Source organism: Semicossyphus pulcher, unplaced genomic scaffold (genome assembly GCF_022749685.1).
Source record: "Semicossyphus pulcher isolate SPU_LCO1_2020_fin unplaced genomic scaffold, fSemPul1.0.p SCAF_9, whole genome shotgun sequence".
NCBI lineage: Eukaryota > Metazoa > Chordata > Actinopteri > Labriformes > Labridae > Semicossyphus > Semicossyphus pulcher.
The window spans coordinates 15,005,277-15,027,362 of record NW_027211770.1 but is presented as its reverse complement, the minus strand read 5'-3'; the positions used below and the strand labels follow the sequence as shown (position 1 = coordinate 15,027,362).

Genomic DNA, 22,086 nt, shown 5'->3' with positions numbered 1-22,086 from the left:
CTACTTTTATCAGTTAACCGTCGCGATATAAACGACATACCAACCACTTGAACTACTTTGGAGTGTCTTTTTTTCTTGCTAGACGGGCGGAGGAGAAAGTTTGAATGAAGCTTCCCCGCTGGGACTGTAAAGCGGGAGGAGGGGGCAGTTTGCGGGGTCGTCCAGGCTATCGGATCTGGGATCTGCTCACATTTATAACCAGACAGACGGCGGCTTGTTCGGGGCAGAGCTGAGCTGGACGGACTGTTTCACCGAGGAGGACGCGGAGTGTTTAACTTCTATCTCTTTACACCGGACGGTAAATAAGGAATAAGGAAAAAGTTTTGGAATAAGAGAAAAGTTTCTTTCTGGCTCTGGAAATATCGTTCTTTTACAGACTTTTTGGGCTTTAGCCTGCGAAGTTAACAACTTTTAACTTAACTTTATTGAACCGGACACACAAAGTATCTTCAACATGGATAAATACGAGGATTTAGGACTCGAGGCGAGCAAGTTTATTGAGGACCTGAACATGTATGAAGCATCCAGAGATGGTTTATTTCGAACCAGGAGGGATGCAGGAAATAACCCCGACTTTGAGGAGACGAGAAAAGTTTTTGCGTCCAAAATGACAAAAATACATATGCAGAAGCATCAAGAGGAGATGGCCAAAAACAACCAGGCCATTAAAATGAATGGGGGGCACAACAGCACGTATTACACCAAAGACAGACCGCCCATCAATAGTTACAGACAGCCGGGTGAAGCGGCAGCGAAGCCCCCGATACTCTCTGGCCCTGTGCCGGGCACCACGACTGGGAATCAGTACGCACAGTTTGACGGCCAGAAACACCTCCCAGCCATTCAGTCTGAACTTCCAGCCGGGAGGGCACATGGCTACGGAAACAATTACGATAATAAGGAGCGTTTAGAGCCGCAGTCATACCAGCACAACACCCCTACTCCTCCCAGCCCTATAAACGCGTCTCATCACCTTTCCCAAGCTTTGCCAACGTCTGGGAACAGCATTATATCTCAGCAGCAGCCCCAACGCCAGCCTGCACCTCCCTCACCGAACAGTCTCCCACCCCAGCAGAATCAGGCTGTCACCCAGTCTGTAAACCGAAGTCCACCCTCTTCTACTGGTCCAGCCAGGGGATGGCCTGGAGAGCCCTCTGGCTCAGCAAAACCGGACCTCATCCCTGCCCTGCCTCTGAGTGCCTTTACAGGAGGAGCTGACTTCCACAAGCAGCAGCAGCCCTCCACACAGCCTGCAGCCCATTACACACCACCTTCTCCAACTTCAAGAGCCCCTACCAGCCATAATGGTCCGGTGTCGGCTCCCCCGCTCCTACCTGTCACCTCTGAAACACCTCAACCCAAAGCACAGGTGACATCTGCTGCCTTGATCCCAGGCAATGTTTCCAAAAGCAGCAGTAAGGTTCAAAGTCAGAGCCAAGTACCTGGATTTGGACAGGCTACCAGTGCTACAGCTGAAGTCCCGTGCCCCCCTAAGCAACTCCAACTACCCTCCCAGCCTGTCCTCTCGCAGCCAAGTGAACAAGGGCCTTCAGCAGCTGAGATAAAACTAGAAGCCCTCACCAAGCGGCTGGAGAAGGAGATGGACGCCCAACCAAAGGCTGACTACTTTGGTAAGACAGTTTAGACTAGCCAACATCAACGAGGGGCTTCAGTCTGCTGTAAAACTCATCCAACCACAATTCAGAACTTAAATCCTCTTGTTAATAACATCTTTACACATGCACACACTGTCGCCCTTCTTCAGTGTTTCACTTACACCCAGACACACATTTCTTCTTGTTTTTGTGGCTTATTCAGGAGTGCAACACAGCTGTCTTATGACTTTGTTTGATGGCATTCTTGATGGTCAATTAAATAACTGAATTTATTATGCAGACGCTGTGGGAGCCGCCACGCTTTTCCTCTCTGGAATCCAGACAGAATAATTTTCTAATTTGTTCATGTCTTTTCTTAAATGATTCATTGTCTGCCCTCTTGGCAGCTCAACTCTTCAGCAGTAAAAGGTGGGGCCAAGGCCAGAAGGAAGACTTGTGCACTCTTATCTCCTCGTGATTTAATGGATTACTAGGTAGAGCGTAATCTACCCGTGCTCCGTTAAGTCTGGGATTGTTTTAAAGGTCCTGTGTTGAGTTTGTTTCACAGACTGTGGCATTTACCATATGATGTCATTCCTGCAGACATGTGCTTGCACATTTCTCATGATGTCTTTTGTGAGCATGCTGTGCAGGCTTGTGCATGTCATCATGATGACATGCACAAAGGGAAAATGATGATGAATATCAACACCTGTGACAGTTAAGTTCACAGTGACCATATCTGTAGTTTCTATTCCCATGAAGACAAAACGTGTTTAATCTTCGTGATCACTTCTTGATACTTGAGTTGTCCTGACATATTGTTTCATTTCTTGGTATTAGATATATTTTTAATGTTTGATCAAAAGCCGAGGAATAAAACTTGTTGTCAATACATAGGGGCACTAACTGAGTAACAGCGGTAGTAAAGGATATTGAGGAATGTACATAATCAGCAGAATTCACTGGTTTCCGTTCCTCATATCGCTGCCTGCAGAGCTTCAGCTGCACTATCTAGACTGTTGGAGCGCTGTCAGGAAATTGATGCAGCATTGAAAAACAAATACTTTGCCATGAGGTCAGCTGACACTCATTTGTTGCGGATGCAAAACAGCAACTCATTGAGATACACTGTAATTAGCTGGGAGTGTGTTTGTTGCAGAGAAAGCTGGTCGTCATCACGAGGTGTCCAGGTGTTTGGAGTTTAGGCCATTCATGAAATAGTGACAGAAAGAGAGCGTGAGATGGGTGTTTGAAGCCACAGAGCACCCCTATTACACACACAAATACGCACATAGCCCACCCTTGCCTCCTCGCTAAAGGAATTTCCTGCCGGAATGTCACGATGGTAATTCACAGCCCCCTGATGTGCTTGTTTGGAGTGTAAGGGAAGATGTTCTGGCGTACGTCACGGTCACGACAAGGCTCTTAAATAGCACAGAGATGTGAATGTTACGGATGTGTGGGAGAGCGCAGTCCTTTGCAATCAGCTGAAGTGTAGGTTTTAAAGTAATAGAGTATAGGCCTTTTTTTTCACATGGATACAGATTCCCACATAGCCCACACACACCGCTCCTGTATGGAGTTTCCCCTCTAGACCTTGGCTCATCCTCTGAGTCATGCTTCCACGCCAGACAAAAAAACTTGTGTGGGCTAGTTTTTTTAAACGACTAAAGTTTCTTCATAGAAGACCTTCAAAGTTGTAAAGAAAATATGAATATTTAGACTTTTGAAGTGTCTTTTGGTAGATATTTGTATTTAACGATGGGTGTGATTTTTAGGATAAAGCTAATGTTTCTGTGAGCCGGACAGAGCTACATATAATGTGCTTTTTAAAGTCGGGCTGTGTCTGACAGGTCCAGTGAGCTGCGTTCATACACAGAGCTGGGATCTATCAGAGTTCCCAACTGTACACAGAGTGCTGATTGGCACAACTGCAGCTGTAGGTTCTGGGAAAATGAGTCCGGTGCCAAACGGCTGCACCGGGGGAACACTGAGGAATGTCTGAAGGAAGAGAGGGAGGAATTTTACAAATGAGGACTAAGGATTCAAAGGGGAGGGGAGTCCCAGACGAGTTTAGAGGTGCCTGCGGTGCTGCTGAATGGATGAGCAGACAAACAGAGAGATTTAGGGACAAGTTCTAGATGCTTCTTTGTCCTTGGCCACAAGAGTCTGAGAGGATGTGAGATTTATCGACAAGTTCATCGAAGAGGGGGGCGGGGGAGACACCCCAGTGTTCTGCCTCCCTTTTTTTCTCTGACTTTTACACACATACACACCCACACACACATTCAGCTTAGTGTTTAGTGTTGTGTTAAGATGGAGGATTAATTTATCCCATCTGGCTGCTGAGGGGAAAGCTTCGTCTTAACTCCTCCCAGGGATTCTTGGCTTCTGCTCTGGCAGGCTTTTGGAGGCTGACTTTTATGTGTGTTTGTGTGTGTGTAAATGTGATATCCTTTAATGCTAATCTATGTGTGTCTGTTGTCTATGAATTTACGGCCTGCAGTATTTCCCCTTAATTTATTATGCTATGTTACTTTTGGGTGTGGTGTTAATTTGCACTTTGGAAGAAGTTTAGGAAATGACGCCATAGGTAACGCGGCATGAGGCACATTTTGGTGAATCAGAGGGTGATGTTCGTACTTTTTGCCACTTTTAAACTTAACTTTAACCAATTTATCACAAGGTGGATGTGTTATGGATGCAATTTAGTCCAATTTTTATCAGGAAAACTCTTTCATTGCTCAGACCTCAAAGGTAAACTGCTTATTGCAGAAGTGATAGCATTAATAGCTGCACTGTGCCAAGCCAACAACTAGAATAGGTCGACTGCAAGTAAACTCCTTCAAACAACCTTGGTCAGTTGTGATATCTAAAGGCCAACTTTTGCCATAGAGATTACCGGTACATGAAAACTAGTTAGCAAGCGAGTCGATGAGCAGATACAAATTGCTAACATAGGCTAAGAGTATTAGATAAACAGGTAAAATAGCTAGCTAGCTAAAAGAATGGATACATAGCTAGCTTAAAGAAATGGATAGATAGAAAAGAAATGGATAGATAGCTAGCTTAAAGAAATGGATAGATAGATAGAAAAGAAATGGATAGATAGCTAGCTTAAATAAATTGATAGATAGATAGAAAAGAAATGGATAGATATATAGCTTAAAGAAATGGATAGATATATAGCTTAAAGAAATGGATAGATAGCTAGCTTAAAGAAATTGATAGATAGAAAAGAAATGGATAGATAGCTAGCTTAAAGAAATGGATGGATAGAAAAGAAATGGATAGATAGCTAGCTTAAAGAAATGGATAGATAGAAAATAAATGGATAGATAGCTAGCTTAAAGAAATGGATACATGATTAAAAAAAAACAAGAGTAGATGAGCAGATACAAATTGCAGACAGGCTCAGAGTATTAGATAAACAGGTAAAATAGCTAGCTAGCTAAAAGAATGGATAGATAGCTAGCTTAAAGAAATTGATACATGATAAAAAAAAATCCAGCTAAGTAAATGGCTAACATTTAAAAAAAGTAAGCTTATAACAATGAATAAATGGGTAAAATGGCAACTATAATGACATGGATAGATACTTAGCTGAAATAAATGGCTAAACAGTTAAAAATAAGCTAGCAGTAATTAACAAAAAGGTAAATTAGCTAGCTTAAAGAAATCGATAACTTAAGAGCTTATCTCAAAGGAAGTAAAGGATACATCCAACAACAAAACAAACTTTGAACTATTGCTATAAGAGACATAATGCATGTATGATATATTGCATTTTATATGGTCGATACTGTCAATGTGCATTAATTTGCTACTTTTTAAGCTTCGCCTAAAACCTTGTGGCTAACTGTTGAAGTGATAACATTGAAGAGCTGCTACACTGTGCAGCAAAGGTCTGGTTTTCAGTCAGTGGCATGTTGGCCAGCGAGCAACCTTCTACTGTGAGTTTTGACAGCTGGGAAAGGTGAGGGAGAGAAGGAGGATTGGCTGCATATTTTGCTTCCCCTCCCCCCTTTTAAAGCAAGCATTCAGTCCCCTGAATAATCACACTGTTTTGGAACATGGGACCCGGGCCAAAAGCAGATTTGTAGTGGCCCAAGTGGCGAGGAGGTTACTAGGAAAGTAAGGAATTTATGGTCCCAAATAGGAAAAGAAAAGAGAACGGACTCATCAGTGGGCGAACAGATCAGAGGTATAAACATTAATATATTGGCTCACTGTCAGATATTGGAAAAATCCTGAAATGGCTCTGTGCACTGTTTCTCTGCAAATATTATTCCTGCGTTTTACTGTTATATTCAATTGTTTTTGCACATTTTTGCATAATCAAAGCAGAGAATTTAATTTAACGGACTGTCACTCATTCATTTTCAGTAGTCTGAGCGCGTGACTACTTTATTGTCCCTTCATGTAAACAAAGCAGCTTACATAAGAGCAACATTCTTCTGCTTTCTAATAATATCCCTCTATTATCTCTAAATCTTCTCTCCAGCCGTTGGAGCCCCTGATGATGTGTCCTCTGTTGTGGCATTAAGGTGGACCTGAGCTGAAGTATATATAGCCCGGCCCCTGTTATATATTAAATTACTGAACATCTATAAAGAGAAACATTTAAAGAAGGTTATAGAATGTAATAGTGTGTTTTTGGAGGAGGCAGCCGCGTGATGCGTGTCGGATACTGTGGAAAACAGAAGTTTCTTTGTCAGTCTTCGAGGAGGTCCAAGGCTGAGCCGGGCTGGGCTGGGCTGGGCTGGGCCTCGCTCTTCTGCTGAGCTCTTTTTCTCTGTTTCCAGGGAGTTTTTCTATAAAAACATACACACACAAATAACCTCACGCACACGCACACGCACACACATCTCCACAGTAAACGAGAAGCTCGAGGTCTTGCTTTCATCATCCGTCAATACCACCGCCACCTCTGTGAGTGTTACTTTAACTTAATCCTTCATAATTGGATGCTCGTATCATACCGTAACTGATTGATTTAACAGCCAGCTGACTGCCCATTAGGATCAGCAGTGATGAGGGTTCTCACTTGTCACAGTTCATATGTCAGTTGTCATGTAACGGCGTGTCATAAGGAGCATGCTCAGAGGGAGAGAAGGACATTGGCAGCAATGAAAGATCATATTTTCATGCCAACTCTCTGGAAAAAAAAGTGTTGCATCCTGCAGCTCCATGTAAGAATTGTTATGTATTGATCACATGGACACCCTGTGGTGTTCATGAGCTGTCCAAAGTCAAAGGAGAGATTATGTAATATGGCCCAGCATGCTCTCCTGTGAAGGCCAGAGGCTGTATTCTTCACCCAGCACACAGGAGAGGAAACTCTTGCTTTCATGCATTTTGTTTTTCTTTTAAATGTCCTGCTTTTTAAATCAGTTTCGTTTGGATGACTGATTGTATTAATATCTAGTAGACTCCTGTGTCTTGATATCTAGCCACACTGACTGTGTGTGTTGATAGGGTTGGACCATTTGGATTTTTATCAAAGGTTTTATTAACCGACCTCTCAGACTCTAAGCCAAGTCAAATAAGCTAAGAGGGATATATTTCCCGTTTCAGTGATACAGCCGGCTTACCAGCTTCCTGACCTTTATGAAGAGATATTTTTCGTCTGCCTCCATTGTTTTTGTCTGGTTTAATCTTGATCATCGTTTCCACAGCTCTATACTCCCCTTAATTTTGATACAACAGTGTTGTAATTTATACCTCTGATTTATTGACTTCTATGCGTCTGACTTTTCAGTCATTTGCTGCCTTGTGTTCCAGGAGTCTGCGTTAAATGCAACAAGTCGGTGTATGGAGCCAGCCAGGCCTGCCAAGCTATGGGAAGCCTCTACCACGACTCCTGCTTCACCTGCAGCGCCTGTAGTAAGTACACACACACACACACACACACCACACCAACAAGAAGTACTCCAATCTGAATGCTTTCACCTTCTTTCCTCGGCTGATTCACATGTAAAGCTCGTGTCACCTCCTGACTAATTGCCTGCCAAAAACCCAGTTCTCTTGAGTGGTACCTTCCTCTTCAGTCGTTCACTGGCCCAAGAAAAAACACACAATTATTTAGGGATTACTGTCGTGTACTGCTGGTGTTTGGTTTCTGGGTGTGCCAGTCACTCCTACAGCCCACACAAAGATACACAGTGCAGGGCTTTTTGCAGACCTAGTTCATCTATCAGTCAATAAAATAAGTGCGTACGGACAATCAGAAGGTTTTGGAGCTTGAGCCTATAAATGATTTACTTTTAAAACCACCAGGTCAGAGAAAGGCAGAGATTGTAAGCATCAGCATGTGCTGCGTGGCACTTGTAAACAAGTAACAATGGCTTTTAGCACGTTGTACTGGTTAGCTGCGAGGCTCCTTTGTTTACAAAAGCTTCACCACAGAAACTTCAAAAACACCACTGTTCTCCATTTGTGTTCTTTGTTTTTATTACCTGAAGGGGTTAAAAAAAATAAGCTCAAACAAATGTGTGTTGGAACAGACAGACAGACAGAGGAAGTCTCTAAGGGAAATCCTTTGATATGTACTGGTCTGACTTCAGACTTGTGGTTCACTTTGTAAGTATAGACCGTGTACAGTGTACATGCAGGTATTAGCTGAGGTTCACCGCCCTGGCTGCACTGTCCAATCTATGTGTGACCATGAAGTATGACCTAGCTCTCTGCCCCATCCAATTAAAACCTCTGTTCCAATTATCAGACGGTTGGTATGTGGAGTATTTGTGGCACTGCGGTGACCTCTGCTCGGGTCCATTATTCCGCAGCACCTTTGACCTCGCCGGTTACGCCTCCGAATGTATGATTAACATCTCTGTGTTTTCTTTTAGCCTCCGTCCCTGTGTTTATACATGTGTTCTGGCGCACTGAGATGAAGGAGAGGATATTGTGGCTCTGAGTGAAGCTGATGGCTACAGTGGGGGGTAGAGAGGAGTTTACACACCACATACCTCTCATAGCTTGCTCCATGTGAGGGCATAAAGGTTGTGCTCGCTGTGAGTGGCCTCAGGGAAAAGCATCTCAGCTGGGGAGGAATGCAGGCATAGGGGCCCTGTGTAGGTCCGGCTCCAGGAGGACACTGGGGGCTGTTATGTCAGCTGGATGCAACGAGATGGGAGTACAGTGCGGGACAGGGAGACCATTCAGTGGGTGCATACCACCTACCACATGCAGCCCCCGTGCAGGGGCTACACATCATGCATATTCATGCAAGCACCCACACAGTTAACAGCACACTGCAGTAAAACATACAGTGACTTCATATTAGACATGGCTTGTCATCTCCCTGTATGTCAAGGCAACTGTCACGCTTACATAACAAATCTTTACGACCATGAACTTCCAGCGGTTCCCCCAAGGTGACTGAGAGGCAGCAGAACATTCCTGGCTGCTGCCTGTCTGGGATTCAGCACTTCGCTGCAGGGGGGAGGGCTTCCCTCCAAGCTAACCATTGACTGTTTACAAACTGTTAATGGTAAAACCCCAATTCAATGGGAGATTAAGCTCAAGTTTGTTATCAGGGGAACTGGTTACACAGTAGCCAACTCAAATATTCTGTGGAAATCTCAGCAAAGAGGGAAATAGACGGAAAAAAGAAAGCAATTTCCTCTCCTTATATTAGATTCTCTTCAGTATATTTATATGTAAAATGAAACGCAGGTGGACTTAATGTCGCTTGCTGATGATCACATTGTGACAGTTTTTAGGGGGGTCAGTTCATGATACGTTTTCAATGACTGTGCAAGGAACGTTGACACACACAGACCCCCCCGCCATGTGAGATTCTGCTTGCATAATATCAGCTCCCATATCCCAGCCAGTCAGCGGGCTTTGGAGAGCACAAACAGGATACGATTGGTCCTGATTCCAATGGTACAACATCTGGTGGGTAGATCTGGAGCTTGACCAAACGTCGCAGGTGCTGCTCTCAGTCAAACAGATGCTTTCAAACTACCAGAAAGACTTCTTGCAAATACAGACAAGATTTTTCTTTGTTTATTAAACACTCAGACCCAGCAAGGCAGGGAATGTTTTTAGTTTAGACTGAATCTCAGAGTAAACAGTCTTTAAATGTGAAATAAGGCTTAATGAGACGTTGCTCTTTATCTGAGACGTCTCATTTGTGTAATTTACTCGCAGCAAAGACCAGACTTGGGCTTTATTAAGAAGTCACGGCACGGTCACTGTGAATGTCTTCTTTTCTGAATGGGTGTGCATAAGAGAATTCATTGAATGTTTTAATTAGAAAAATGGCCTTGTGTTTGGTTCTGTCCCTCAGGTATTTTACATTTTTATGAAAGCGCAATAGTCACAGTTCTTTCTGCCGCTTTTCAAACCGTCAGGCCCGACTTCTGACTTTAATTAAGCTCTTATCTTTCCGCAAAGCTCAGAGCCTTCCCTCTCTGACTCACTGGGAAAAAAAGACAGGAATGTGAAGAAGAGGGGATGGCTCATATCTCACTTTCATCCTCTTCCCTTCTTCCTTGAGGGACACAAATCCAACTCTGTCTGTCAGTAATTACTGAAGGTTGGTCTCACACCTCGGCCTGATCGAAACGACGTGCGCCCTCTTAAGTGCGTTGGCCTGGCTCGCTGCGTGACCATTATTATTATGTTAAAGTAACACAATGTGTTTGGGAATTACTGGTTCAGAGAATGTCATGTGTTATTGCTATAAAATATGAATCATGAGGTTTCAATGTACTTTGATTGCCTTCAGTTGGATTCTACTTTTTTATAGGGGTGTAAATCACAGTTTTTTTAATGCTGACTAATCATTGGCTGGTTGTCTGTGTTCTCGTCTACATCTGCATGTCTTCTCTGCCTTGCGAATGAAACGCAATGCAATGCCATGTTGCTAGACGACCGTGTGAGACTATCTGGATACAAGTAATCAGGTAAATAGAGCGTGAGACGGAGAATGGGAGATAAAGACAGCTCCTGTTCGCTGAGGTTAACCCCTCCTCTCCCCTGCTGTCCCCTCCCTCACCTTCCCTCTCGGAAAATGTGAGGAATGTTCCCTCTTCCTGTGGGACCTGGACAGGAATAGCACTGTGTAGTGAGCAGAGAGGTTTTGCTGCTGTGTGTCTGTGTGTGTGTGCACTGCTAAGAGGAGCCAGATCCGTAGACCGTAGAACTATTAAAGCACACAGACAGACAGGAAGCACACGCAGCATGTGGAAAGACACAGGAAAGGAACAGAGAAGAAGAACAGCAGGGCGTTGGAGGTCTTGGCCTGTGGTGGCCATGAAATCCAACTGTGTTTAATATGTTGCACCTGTCTGCTAATTGGATTTGAGCAGCACTTTCCCAAAGTTTGTTTGATCCAGATGTGTTGCTTGTCCCACTGCAGCCTGCTATATTATATTAAGACACCATCACACCATAGATCCGTTTGTTTGATTTATCTGCCTGGAATTCAGCAGGATATAATGAATATTACAAGAGGGTCCATTACCTTCAAATGGGTGTCATTAATCACTGCGCTCTTTAAGCATTCGTGCTGTAACTATTTTCTGAGAACGGCTCGTGGCTTTGTGAGATTTTCTTCTAAGAGGTTTCAACATCCCATCATCAACTAAACTTTTCTCGTCTGTTTTAATCAACGTATTGTTATTCAATAGTTATTAATAACTTTCTGCTCGAGTGAAATGACACGTTTCTGTTTCTGCAGGTCGAAGGCTGAGAGGGAAGGCGTTCTACTATGTCGGAGGGAAGGTTTTCTGTGAAGAGGACTTTCTGGTGAGTTGGTCAATACACAATCAATATCTTGAGCAGTGGTTCCCAGGGGGTTCCGAGATCATATCGGAGGGTCGGCAGATGCTTGTGGAGAAAAAATAGAATAACATATTTTATATACAATAATATATTTTGGCCTGGGGTATGGTTTTTTACATTACATCACCTCTGACTGATATAATTTTCCTTAGAATAGATTATATTTAGTGTGTTTGTGAGAGTCAGTGGGCCCTATTTACAGCACAAAGTGCACAGTCTGAAGTGCATGGCACCAAGTGATTTAGCGCTTGCAAGTGGCGCACAATCTGGGCACAAAGTGAGGTGCAAGGCACAGAGACGTTGGCGTAAAGCTTCTGTGAGGAACTTTTCATTTGTGTTGATTTTGGCAACCCCTGTGGACAAAGTGGTACCTCTTAACGAAGTGTTTATGAACAAAAAATCTCACCCTGCTTTCTTTTAAAATTCAAATGTACCACTCGCTGTGAATCTTTGGCGTGAAGAAAATAGAAAAGGGCGGATTTGGCAGCACAAAGTTAATCTCGTCTGAGACCTACCCCCCCCGGCAGTGGTTACAGGCATTAAAAATAACTAAAGAGATAATTAATCTTGTTGCTGATGCTCTTGTTTGCTTTTGTAGCTCATATAGAGGCATCAGTATTAATTTCAGTCTATTTCACAACAAGCTCAAAACTCCTCACAGGAGCTTTAAGTCCCTTGATTGTAAATCGGTGTGTTTTGGGCGTAACATGATCAATCAGAGTGTCAGCTCTCATTCACTATAAGAGCCAGGTGCGCCTGCAGGCAGTGCGTGTTGCTATTTACACGGTAGATTTCAGCCTTTGTTGTTATATAAATCGGGCTCAGACCGGCATGTTTAACTTCTTTCACTGTGTCCATGTACACGCAGAACACACACAGGTCACTGTACGATATATGCCGATGCACAGATTGATGTGAAAACCACTGAAGCAATCCCACTGCCCTGCAGAAATGAAAATAAAGAGAGATTTTTTTTTTACCTCAAAAATCTGTTATTGTGAGTCAGATCTCGTTGCCTTCTATTTCACCCAGTCAACATCTTCAATGTTTAAAGGTTTACAAACTATCCGTATGACTTATTCTTTCATCATGTGTGCCTTAAAAACATACGTGCAACCCTCAGTCTGTCAGCCTTCAACTTGAATACAAAGTATCGGAGGCTGTGACCTTGTGACCCAGTTTTTAGCATCTAACGCAGCAGATTCGTATCAGCTTTCTCCCTTGGGTGGGACTGGAAGGAGGTCAGTAACTGGAGAAGCTGCTTTGCTATGTTTTATAGGGTGGAGGGCAGAAGGGGCATTCACACCAGTGCAGAATGATTGTATTTTCAGCGTGCATAATCATAATCATCCCTCTGTTGAAATTTGATATTGATTCCAGCATGCTTTCTCCATCTCGTGTGAATCTCAGTAAATTAACCCCTTGTTTTGTTTTGTGAGTATTTTTCCAGCTCATCTTTGCATCAACACAGCCCGCTCTCTCTCTGCTCGTGTTTACTGTAGGACCACTCTCTGTTTAAACCCTCATCTAATTTTCTTTCCACCAAAACCTCTTAGTTGCTCAATTAAAATCCAAATTCATACTGAAATAAATTTGCCTTGGCTCCGCTCCCTCTGTGTGCTGTTAATTATCTCTGCTCTTCTGCCAGGCCTGTAAGTGTGGCCTCTTCTTAATGACGCTGTTCATACATAATAACACATAATGATGCTGAGCTGACGGACTCAAATACTGTATCAGTTAAATGCTAATCTCAACTATATTCAGTTTACAGATGATTGTGTTCAGCTGTCCGTATGCCTGTGCTGACTGTTGAGATGTTTCTAAATGACACACTGTAGAGGTGTGATTTTTAGCAGTTTTAAAGAGGGGGTTTAGTTAAACTACACATGCTAAACTGTGGTGGCGACTTTGGATTATGACTGGGCGACATTGTGGAGTTTCTCAGCGCTGAGTCTGAAGCAGAGAGTCAGAGATTTAAGTCATCCGTTAAATAACCAAATTCCAATGACATCACCGCCGTCTTCTCTCTGTCTGTTGAAGTACTCCGGATTCCAGCAGTCTGCAGACAAGTGCAACGCATGTGGACATCTGATCATGGACATGGTGAGTGTCTGTTACGTCTCTCCATCTGTGTACTTCAGTCTGAGCCGTGTGATCTCAGCAGAAACTTTAGAGTTACTTCACCATAAAATGAGCTTCTTGTGGAGCACATCTGGATAACGAATCAGGCGGAGGCTTTGTGTATAGCTCTGCCTAACACATACGCACACTAAATAAGCACATAGTCTCATGAGTAAAATCGAAACAGACACACGCGCTCTTAAAGCATATGATCATACAGGAAGTGTCGCAGCATATAAAGGATTTTTCAAGACATGAGTCTACACATGTTTTCCATTCGGAACAACCTGTTGCACTCCATCACTAAGACTATATGTTGTGTAATTTATGTACAATTTGTAAAGTGTGTTAATTCAATTGCAGCTTTATTTGACACATGTGATCACTTGTTATATATTATGCTGAGTGCTCTGTGGGTTTATTCTTAGCTTTGTCCTATTCTCAGCTGCTAATACGACCCAATACGCCCTCAGGGATCATAAAAAATTAATCCAATCTAAAGGCAAAGATTTTTTAAGTGCAGTGACTATTTTAGTTTTATTGAACACAGATAGTGAGGAGATGTGGAATAGCGGTAGCAGAGTATTGATGTCCTGCTTTTCTTCACTCCCTTCTCTTTCTATAGATCCTGCAGGCCCTCGGGAAGTCGTACCACCCCGGCTGTTTCCGCTGTGTCATCTGTAATGAGAGCCTTGACGGAGTGCCCTTCACCGTGGACACTGAAAATAAGATCTACTGTCTCAAAGACTACCACAGGTGAGCGTCACATGCTCGGTGTTTTAAAGAAGCAGGAGCACATGAGCTGGATTTATCTGTGTTGAATTAGTTCAGCGTGACAAGGGGGAAAAATGTCCAGGTTTCATATTCCAGGGTTACCTTAACTTCCCCTTGTTACAGCAGGATCTGGTGGAGAAGGGTCGCCTGAGTTTCCCTCTGCCACGTGTGACGGACACATGAGAAGTGTAGTCAGGGATAAAAGGGGAGGGAGGAGAGGGGGGGGAAAGATCACTGTCCAGTTAGAGGTGTGAAGAGTGGCGTGCGGCCATGACTCTGCTCGGCCAAACTCAACACGCTCTGCAAGGACGACTTCTAATGTCTGAGTGAAAAATCAAGCTTTTGTGTGTGTGAGACGAACGAGTCTGCAGTAAAAGTTATAAACAGTAGCACCTGTTGAACAGCTCCGGCCTTTCTTCCGCCTGCTGGGACGGCTCGTTCAGCACAGCCAGGCACATGGCCGATGGCTGTCTGGCAGCGCTCACATGTTCTCTACGCTGATTAGATCAGACAAACCTCATTGTGTTTACAGTATGTGTTTGACTCTTAGCCCCAGTCATGCCCATCCACACTGAGAGGCCCTTTGTTATTCTCTCCGACCTCCAGGTGCCAGCCATGTGTGTGGAAATAATGAATCCATTTTGCCTTTTGTTTTTCTTCTGCTTTTTGGGATTTGGGGAATCACGTGTGTGAGGGAGAGCCAGCACATCTGCAAACCTGGCAACTCATAGTCAGATCAAAATGTGCTCAGAGTCAGCAAAGAGAGAGAGAGAGAGAGAGAGAGAGAGAGAGAGAGAGAGAGAGGAACTCTAGGTTAAAAAGTTGGGAGAGGGACATCAAACATGAACTGTACCCTTTACAGTCTTGGGACAGAGTTCAAGTGAATTCAGTTGATTTAGATCACTTCAGATTTGAGTGCAAACCTGTTTTTAATGTGTCTCACTCTTTCAGGGTCTTGGCGCCTAAATGTGCAGCCTGTAACCAGCCCATCCTGCCCTCAGAGGTAAGCTAATATTCATAAGCAAAGTGGATATTTAAACATATTGCTGTTAAGACAAGTCCCTGATAATTAGCACTACACAAATGTTACCCAATCATCTACTTATACGTATGTTTTGTATTAGTTTTATTTACGCACCTAGCACTGCAGTCTTAATCTCATGTTACAGCAGGAGTATGTCTTATATTTTTGATGTATGTTCTCGCACGTCATGGTGTCTTTATTAGTGAACTGATAGTACGGAGATGACAGGACGTCAGAGGAGTGAGAGATGGGGAATGACATGTGACAACAGGGCCGTAACTGCACTTCAACCACAGCCATCCCAGTACCACAGTCACAAATGCCTTCCTCCTCAGTTTACAAGTGACTGTGATAACTTGAATATTAGGCGACAGACCAGTATAAACTTTAAATACACTCAGGGGTTGCTGTTAATTAAGGCATCAATAACTATCATCAGAGGGACATATGGTATCAGTTGTAGCTCTGCTTTATGCCTCCATTACATCAAAAATTTGCCGACCTTTACCTTTGTACCTTCAGCCACCAGCAGCTCAGTGGATTATAAATCCTTATCAGCTCATGTTTACTCAGTTATAACCCAAACTTGGCTGTGCAAGTAGCAGATACTTCAATCTAGCCGCCTTTCCCTCCAGGCTGCAGGTGAGGCTTTATATCTCTGAGCTGTGATTAGACGTGCTGTCAGGGGGGAGCAGACGGATAGCAGGGGGACGCGCAGGTCACACACAGACAGGACACGCTGGCAAAAACAAAGAAATGTCCAAAATTAGAGTTGACTTTGCTGGAATGTCCCCTGCCCTCCCCTTTTAGTTAGCAGTGAGGCCGGTATTTAGAGGAGAGGTAGTGTGTGTAAAAGTGCGTGTGTGTTGGGGCAGGGGGCTCAGTCTGTCTTGTGCGTTTATGTAAGCTGTTAGATGGATGTTTAGGGGCGTTTCCTGCCAGGCTGATATAGTAACCAGAGAAAGATGAGCAGCGTGTGTCTGTCTGTGCAGACAAAAAAACACACACAATCAGGAAGCTCAAGTTGAAATAGAAGATCTTTGTTCAGGTTTACAAATTATTTGCTGCAATCATTTCTTTTTACTTGCAGGTATACTTTGTCATTTAATCTGTGCTTGCAGAGTTTTATAGTCAAACCCTTAAGCTCCAAGGTTGAAAAGCAGAGGAGCAGTTTAAAGCACAGATAAATCAGCTTCCTGCTTTTCATCAATCTTTTGATCATCTGCAAGACTGAACAGAATCAGACGGTTCAGTGTCTTCTGTTGAGATCGGCTTCAGTTGTCTGTCTGAATTTCTTTTGCAGGGATCAGACGAAACCATTCGAGTTGTATCCATGGACAAAGACTACCATGTGGAATGCTATCACTGTGAGGTGGGTTTAAACACGTTGTATTTCCGCAGACGGAAATTAATCTGTGTGTGAGAGAAACCTGCATGCTGAGTGGCTCTGAGCCAGCGATGCTCTGAATGGCTCATTAAGAGAAATCATTATGAGAAGATCCCCGGATCTTAATTACAGTCTTGGCGGTAATTATACACTGCTTCGGAGATCGGGTATGCAACACCTCATCATCCATATCTAACCCATCATTTGACTCAAGTACCTCCTCTGTTTAAAAAAAAAAAAAAACGCTGATTGACAGCTGCTGTTCTTTCACTCCATGTAAATATAAATCAGTGGGCTATGAGGAGCAGCCCCCTGTTCAAACATGTTTCTTCTTTATTTTGTGGCTGGTGTTTTAACAAGGAGCATCTCAATATCAGACCTTTGTCTTTAAGAACACATCTCTCGCTGACACTGAAAGCCATTAGGTTGATAGAGAGATCATTTATCCCCAAGTAGTTTTTTATTTTCTCTAAATGCACAGATTTTAGATTTGCCAATGACACGTTTAAATCTTTCTGTAAATGCAGAAATTCATCTGTTTCAAATGCTGTAATTTAACACTCCTGAGGTAATTATGGCTGTCCAGTTTTCAGTGGTTAAAATTAGGACAACGCACGGCTAAAATCAGACCAACCTTTCTTCTATTGAGCCTTATTATCAGCCCTTCATCCCCATCCCTCCTCTGTGTTGTCCAGGAGTGTAAGATGGAGCTCAACGACGAGGAGGGTCACCGCTGCTACCCTCTGAACGGCCACCTCCTCTGCCACTCCTGCCATCTGAAGAACATCGAGTCAGGCTGCTCCTCTTCCATCTCCTCCTCCTCCTTCTAACCCTCGCTGTAGGTGGAGGGAGGGAGACACCTGGTGGACGTGTGGAGGAACTGCCAAAGAGAGATTGACAACAATTCTTGTTGTAGAGGATTGATTGATGCGATGTGTCAGATCATCATATGGTTTGATTTGTATTTTCACAGGAATGTTTATGAAGTTTTCATTATGCCCAAAGAGGTATGACCTAGTGATGAAGTATCGTAAAACACCAAAGCCCTACTTTAGATTCATTGGTAATACTGGCTGCATGTAGTAGTGTAGTCATATGAGTCTTTTAAGATGTAAATATCAGTTGGATTTGTTGTGCAAATACCACATAGTGAACTCATTTTAGATACAGGGTACCTCCAACTTCACAATCACATTTTTACTGTGAAATTACACATCAGAATTAATCCATAAATCATCAGTACACAGCTTGTAGTAGGGACTTAAATCCACTGCAGAATATGAGACACATTCACAGAATGTTCTTGAAGCATTTTGTGCCTCCATATCAGTTTCTACATGCAATAATGACAGTTTATGTATATTTAAAGAGGAAATATACAAAACAATAGTGTTGATCATTATTTAAAACGTCATAGCTTTACAGCCAGTTCTTCCCTCTCCATCTTTTTTATCATAGTTGTCTAGTAAAAATACATTCTCTTCTCAAACTGGTTATCGGTGATAAGAAGATCCATCATTGTTTTTCCTTTTCCATTGAAAAATTCCTTGATGCAATAAACCATATAAAATACTTTTCAACACAACCATTCCATAGAAGTATTAAATAGTGCCTTCGTCCTGAGGTTGATACGACTTGGGGCTTAACATTCAACACACTTTCACGGATTTTCTTTTTTTATTAAGTCTAAGCAGGAATATTGGAGTCTATTCTGTAACAGAGAAACAGACATTATTGCTGTAAGCACTAAGAGATAGACCTGTGAGCTCTCTATGCACCTATGAAGAGGTTGGCCTGTTGGCCTGTAGGTCTTTGTTTATTGTCACATTTGCAAACATTGTATATTTAAAACGGAGATATATCATACCCTGTACTCATTAATTTTTTGTTTTATTCTGACGTTTGTGCAAAACCCCTGAAATACTAATTGGATTTGCAGTGATAAGTTCAGATTTTATTGCCTACTTTGCCATCCATATGTTACTCGTGTTTTGAATTTACTAATTTAATACTTAAGTTGCTTGTGTCATTTGAGGTCCTTATTTCATAGCCAACTGTAGATGAAGATGAAGAGCAAACGTATACATTTGTGTTGTATGATTGTTGTAAAGAAAATATTTAATAAATGCATTGCAATACTCCACACGCCTCTTTTATTTTACAGTAGAAAGAGTTCATCCGCAAATCACGTATCTTTCAATGTGAACAACAATCTGTTAAGTCGTAATTTTACAAGTAGATCTTTATATTTATTTGCACCAATTTATTTTTACAGTGCAATTGAACTTAATGGTGTCCATATCCATTCAAAGTTGGACAGTTAAGGTGTTTCGCGCTTTGTCACGCTGCTTCTGGTTCAGCGAAATCGAGAGGGGGAAACCCGGTTAACCACGAAGAAAGACTAGTTATCTGTCTTACTTTTATCAGTGTTAAATCACATTATAGATGAACAAATTTAAGGAATATGTGATACACAACTTTTAGACGCCAACTTTAACCTACTAAGCAAGGGAAATACTTAATGTTCAAATGATGTATGGAGAAAGGCAGGACTCGAACCAACCTTCGGTCAGATCGTTCAGACGGTTATTGGTAGTTCTCTAAAAAATGATTGGTCAAACTGTGGTAGACGTTTTGGTAACGATAAGCAACTCGATTGGCTCTCGCGCAATTGAATTACTCGACCGAACCAGTCATAGGTGAGTAGGTCTGTTTCCTGCATAGAATCAAAATGTAAAATGAAAGGGAACATATTTTGCATTGCACCCCATGTCCTGAAAATGTCGCTTAATTGTAATATAGGTAAAAGATGATTTAGTAGAGAACGCAAAATGCACTCTTGGTAGTGTTTATGGGTTTGTGGAGTCGGCTTCTCCTTCGGAAGTGGTTGTTTTACAATCGATCACAGGTCGAGGTATTCCCACTAGTATTACGAATGAAAAAGCTACGAGCCAGCCAGGAGTCGAACCTAGAATCTTCTGATCCGTAGTCAGACGCGTTATCCATTGCGCCACTGGCCCATATAAGTACACTTATGGTCACGTGTTCTATTTAAATGCAGACATGTGACAACTTTGAAGTTTGTTAAATTGTCGGTATTAGCATTTTTGTGTCAAACACGTTGCCTTTTGGATATTGATTAAATATTGTGGCGTTCTCAAATGTAATAAACATGAAAAAATAAAACAAGATAATTAAATAATATATAAAATTAACCTCGTTCCCCGCAGTACCCTCTTTAGCCAGCAGATGTCACTGTTAGACCTGGATATGCACGATGGGGCGTTTTGGGCATCTAAAACTAATGCTATTTTATGTAATTATGGATATTGATGACCAGCATTTACAGGGAGTTATATAACATTAAAACGCAGTGAAATAGATGGGAGGTCTGGTGCATAGTCTATACAGTATAACAGTTCCAATGAGAAATAAGTTATCAACTTGACTCAGATTTAGAATTAGTGGCTACAGAGTAATAAGTACTTAGTAGTAATTACTACTACACCTCTGAAATAAAAAGGGCACTTAACTGGACTTTCTCCTCTGGAAGGACATCCCAGTGGTCACTATATCAAATCTTCTTGCACGTTGGGCCGTCCTCCAGAGCTCACTTGGGGAGTTTTTGCCCATTTGTGTTGCGTATGATGAGACATGTATAAAAAGAGCTTTAAAACCTCTGGATGATTTGGACTGCTCTTACTTATATCTTCCATTACTAATTCCAAGCTTTCTCATCTGCCTCTTTAGATAAATATACGTTTTCAGGAGATATGTATGCAGCACAATGAATATGCTTCATAGAGTCCTGCATCTCTGTCTGATATGGGCTCTGCAAAATAGGACTTGATAATGATAATACAATAAATACACTACCTTCCAAAAAATCTGACATATCCCAGGTGTTTTGCATTTTTAACAAATGGATACCTGTTGTTACGTTGGTGACTAGGGCGTAGATAATATGCAATCTATTTCAGTTGTCTAGCATACACCACAACAGCCTTTTCACATCTGGTTTGATGTAGGAAAATGTAGCTGCCTCAGAATGAGCAGAAACCAATAGAGAAGTTATTCAGTGAAACACCCCTTTTTTTGGGTGAGAAAGAATTTTCAAGTGAAACAATGATTCATTGTGATAAGGCCTGATTATATCTATGACAGGTTTTTTGTTCACTCTTCAGAGTGTGTTTTTGTCTTTGGCACTCTGCTTCAGGTCAAAAATACACCGAATGATATTTGGTGATATACATTTATGTGAGTCTATCGTTTTATTACATTTACATTTTTATCCTGTGTCACACCAAAACTCTTGTCCATATCACTTGGGATTACATGACATCCCTATTTTACATATGTGGGATATAAACTATTAATTATGAAATTATGTCAACATTCACAGAAGACCATTACTCTGCAGAATAAACACAACATCACACACACACACACTGTAGCCAATGACCAATCAGAGGAATTCATCTGTTCTGAGTAGGAGCGTTGGTTTTATGTTCACTTCAGTGTGGATGTGTGTGCAGCAGCCTGGTGTGCATCCAGAACCTTCATTAAGACAAAAGAATCTGCGCACAGTATTTGGGACAAATTTAATTCAAATCTGTATCAAATTCAACATCATATGTGGGGGGTTTTTTAATCTGGGTTTTACATGTATTAGCCTAAATGGTATGTTAATAGTAACTTATTAACACATTCATGTTTCATCTCGTAATAAAGCTTAACAAATTCTTTATGTTTGTATGACATTGTTCACTTGCCTGTCCTTACTAATGTTTACAAATGTGACACACATCTCCTTGCTCTGCATGTTTAAACTCAATGCCTGTGATAAATCATAATCGGGGTTTATTGCCAAGTAGGTTTACACATACAAGAACAATTAACACAGAACTATGCCATTCTTTTGTGATCTTGAGTTTTTTGGGGGTCTTCTCTTCGACGGTATTTTTCTTTTGGAAGCTACTTTGCTACTATGACCATTTTTATAATGACAAAAATGGTAAAGTCAGGTGATTGGGAAGAAGAAAAACTGCATCACATACTAGGTGACAAAGTTAAATATAAAAGTAGCCTACAGACATATCTCCTTCCCTGGAATGTAAGGCAGGTGGGATTCAGATACAAGCTCTGAATTCTGACCCACTTGTGTTTGTTGTTGTTGTTTGCATGATCAGAAGAAGAAATCAAGATGAAATGGCGATACATACACCAGGCGGTGTATGTATCAAGCGCACACGCAAGCTTTTGTAACCCCGCCTCTCCGGTCAACTCCCCCAGTGACGTCAGCAGAGTCCTCCCAATGCGGGGGCTGTGTGGATGGGCACTGCCTGCACCGTGGAGGAAAACGTGCATTCATCCATCCAGTCAGT

The 22,086-nt window shown here is 42.2% G+C and overlaps 1 protein-coding gene and 1 non-coding gene across 2 annotated transcripts; one reads left to right on the top strand and one right to left on the bottom strand.

The window, feature by feature from the left end:
- On the top strand, nucleotides 1–18,843 carry LOC138584130 (Wilms tumor protein 1-interacting protein). The gene is made up of 8 exons (XM_069656291.1): nucleotides 1–1,631; nucleotides 7,383–7,484; nucleotides 11,293–11,360; nucleotides 13,437–13,499; nucleotides 14,143–14,273; nucleotides 15,243–15,294; nucleotides 16,619–16,687; nucleotides 17,398–18,843. The coding sequence occupies exons 1-8, from the start codon at nucleotides 455–457 to the stop codon at nucleotides 17,530–17,532; spliced, it is 1,797 nt and encodes a 598-aa protein (XP_069512392.1). The 5' UTR covers nucleotides 1–454; the 3' UTR covers nucleotides 17,533–18,843.
- Nucleotides 18,844–19,649: 806 nt separating this feature from the next.
- On the bottom strand, nucleotides 19,650–19,722 carry trnar-acg (transfer RNA arginine (anticodon ACG)). Its single transcript has one exon. It is a non-coding gene; the product is annotated as a tRNA-Arg (tRNA).
- Between the last annotated feature and the right edge of the window lie 2,364 nt (nucleotides 19,723–22,086).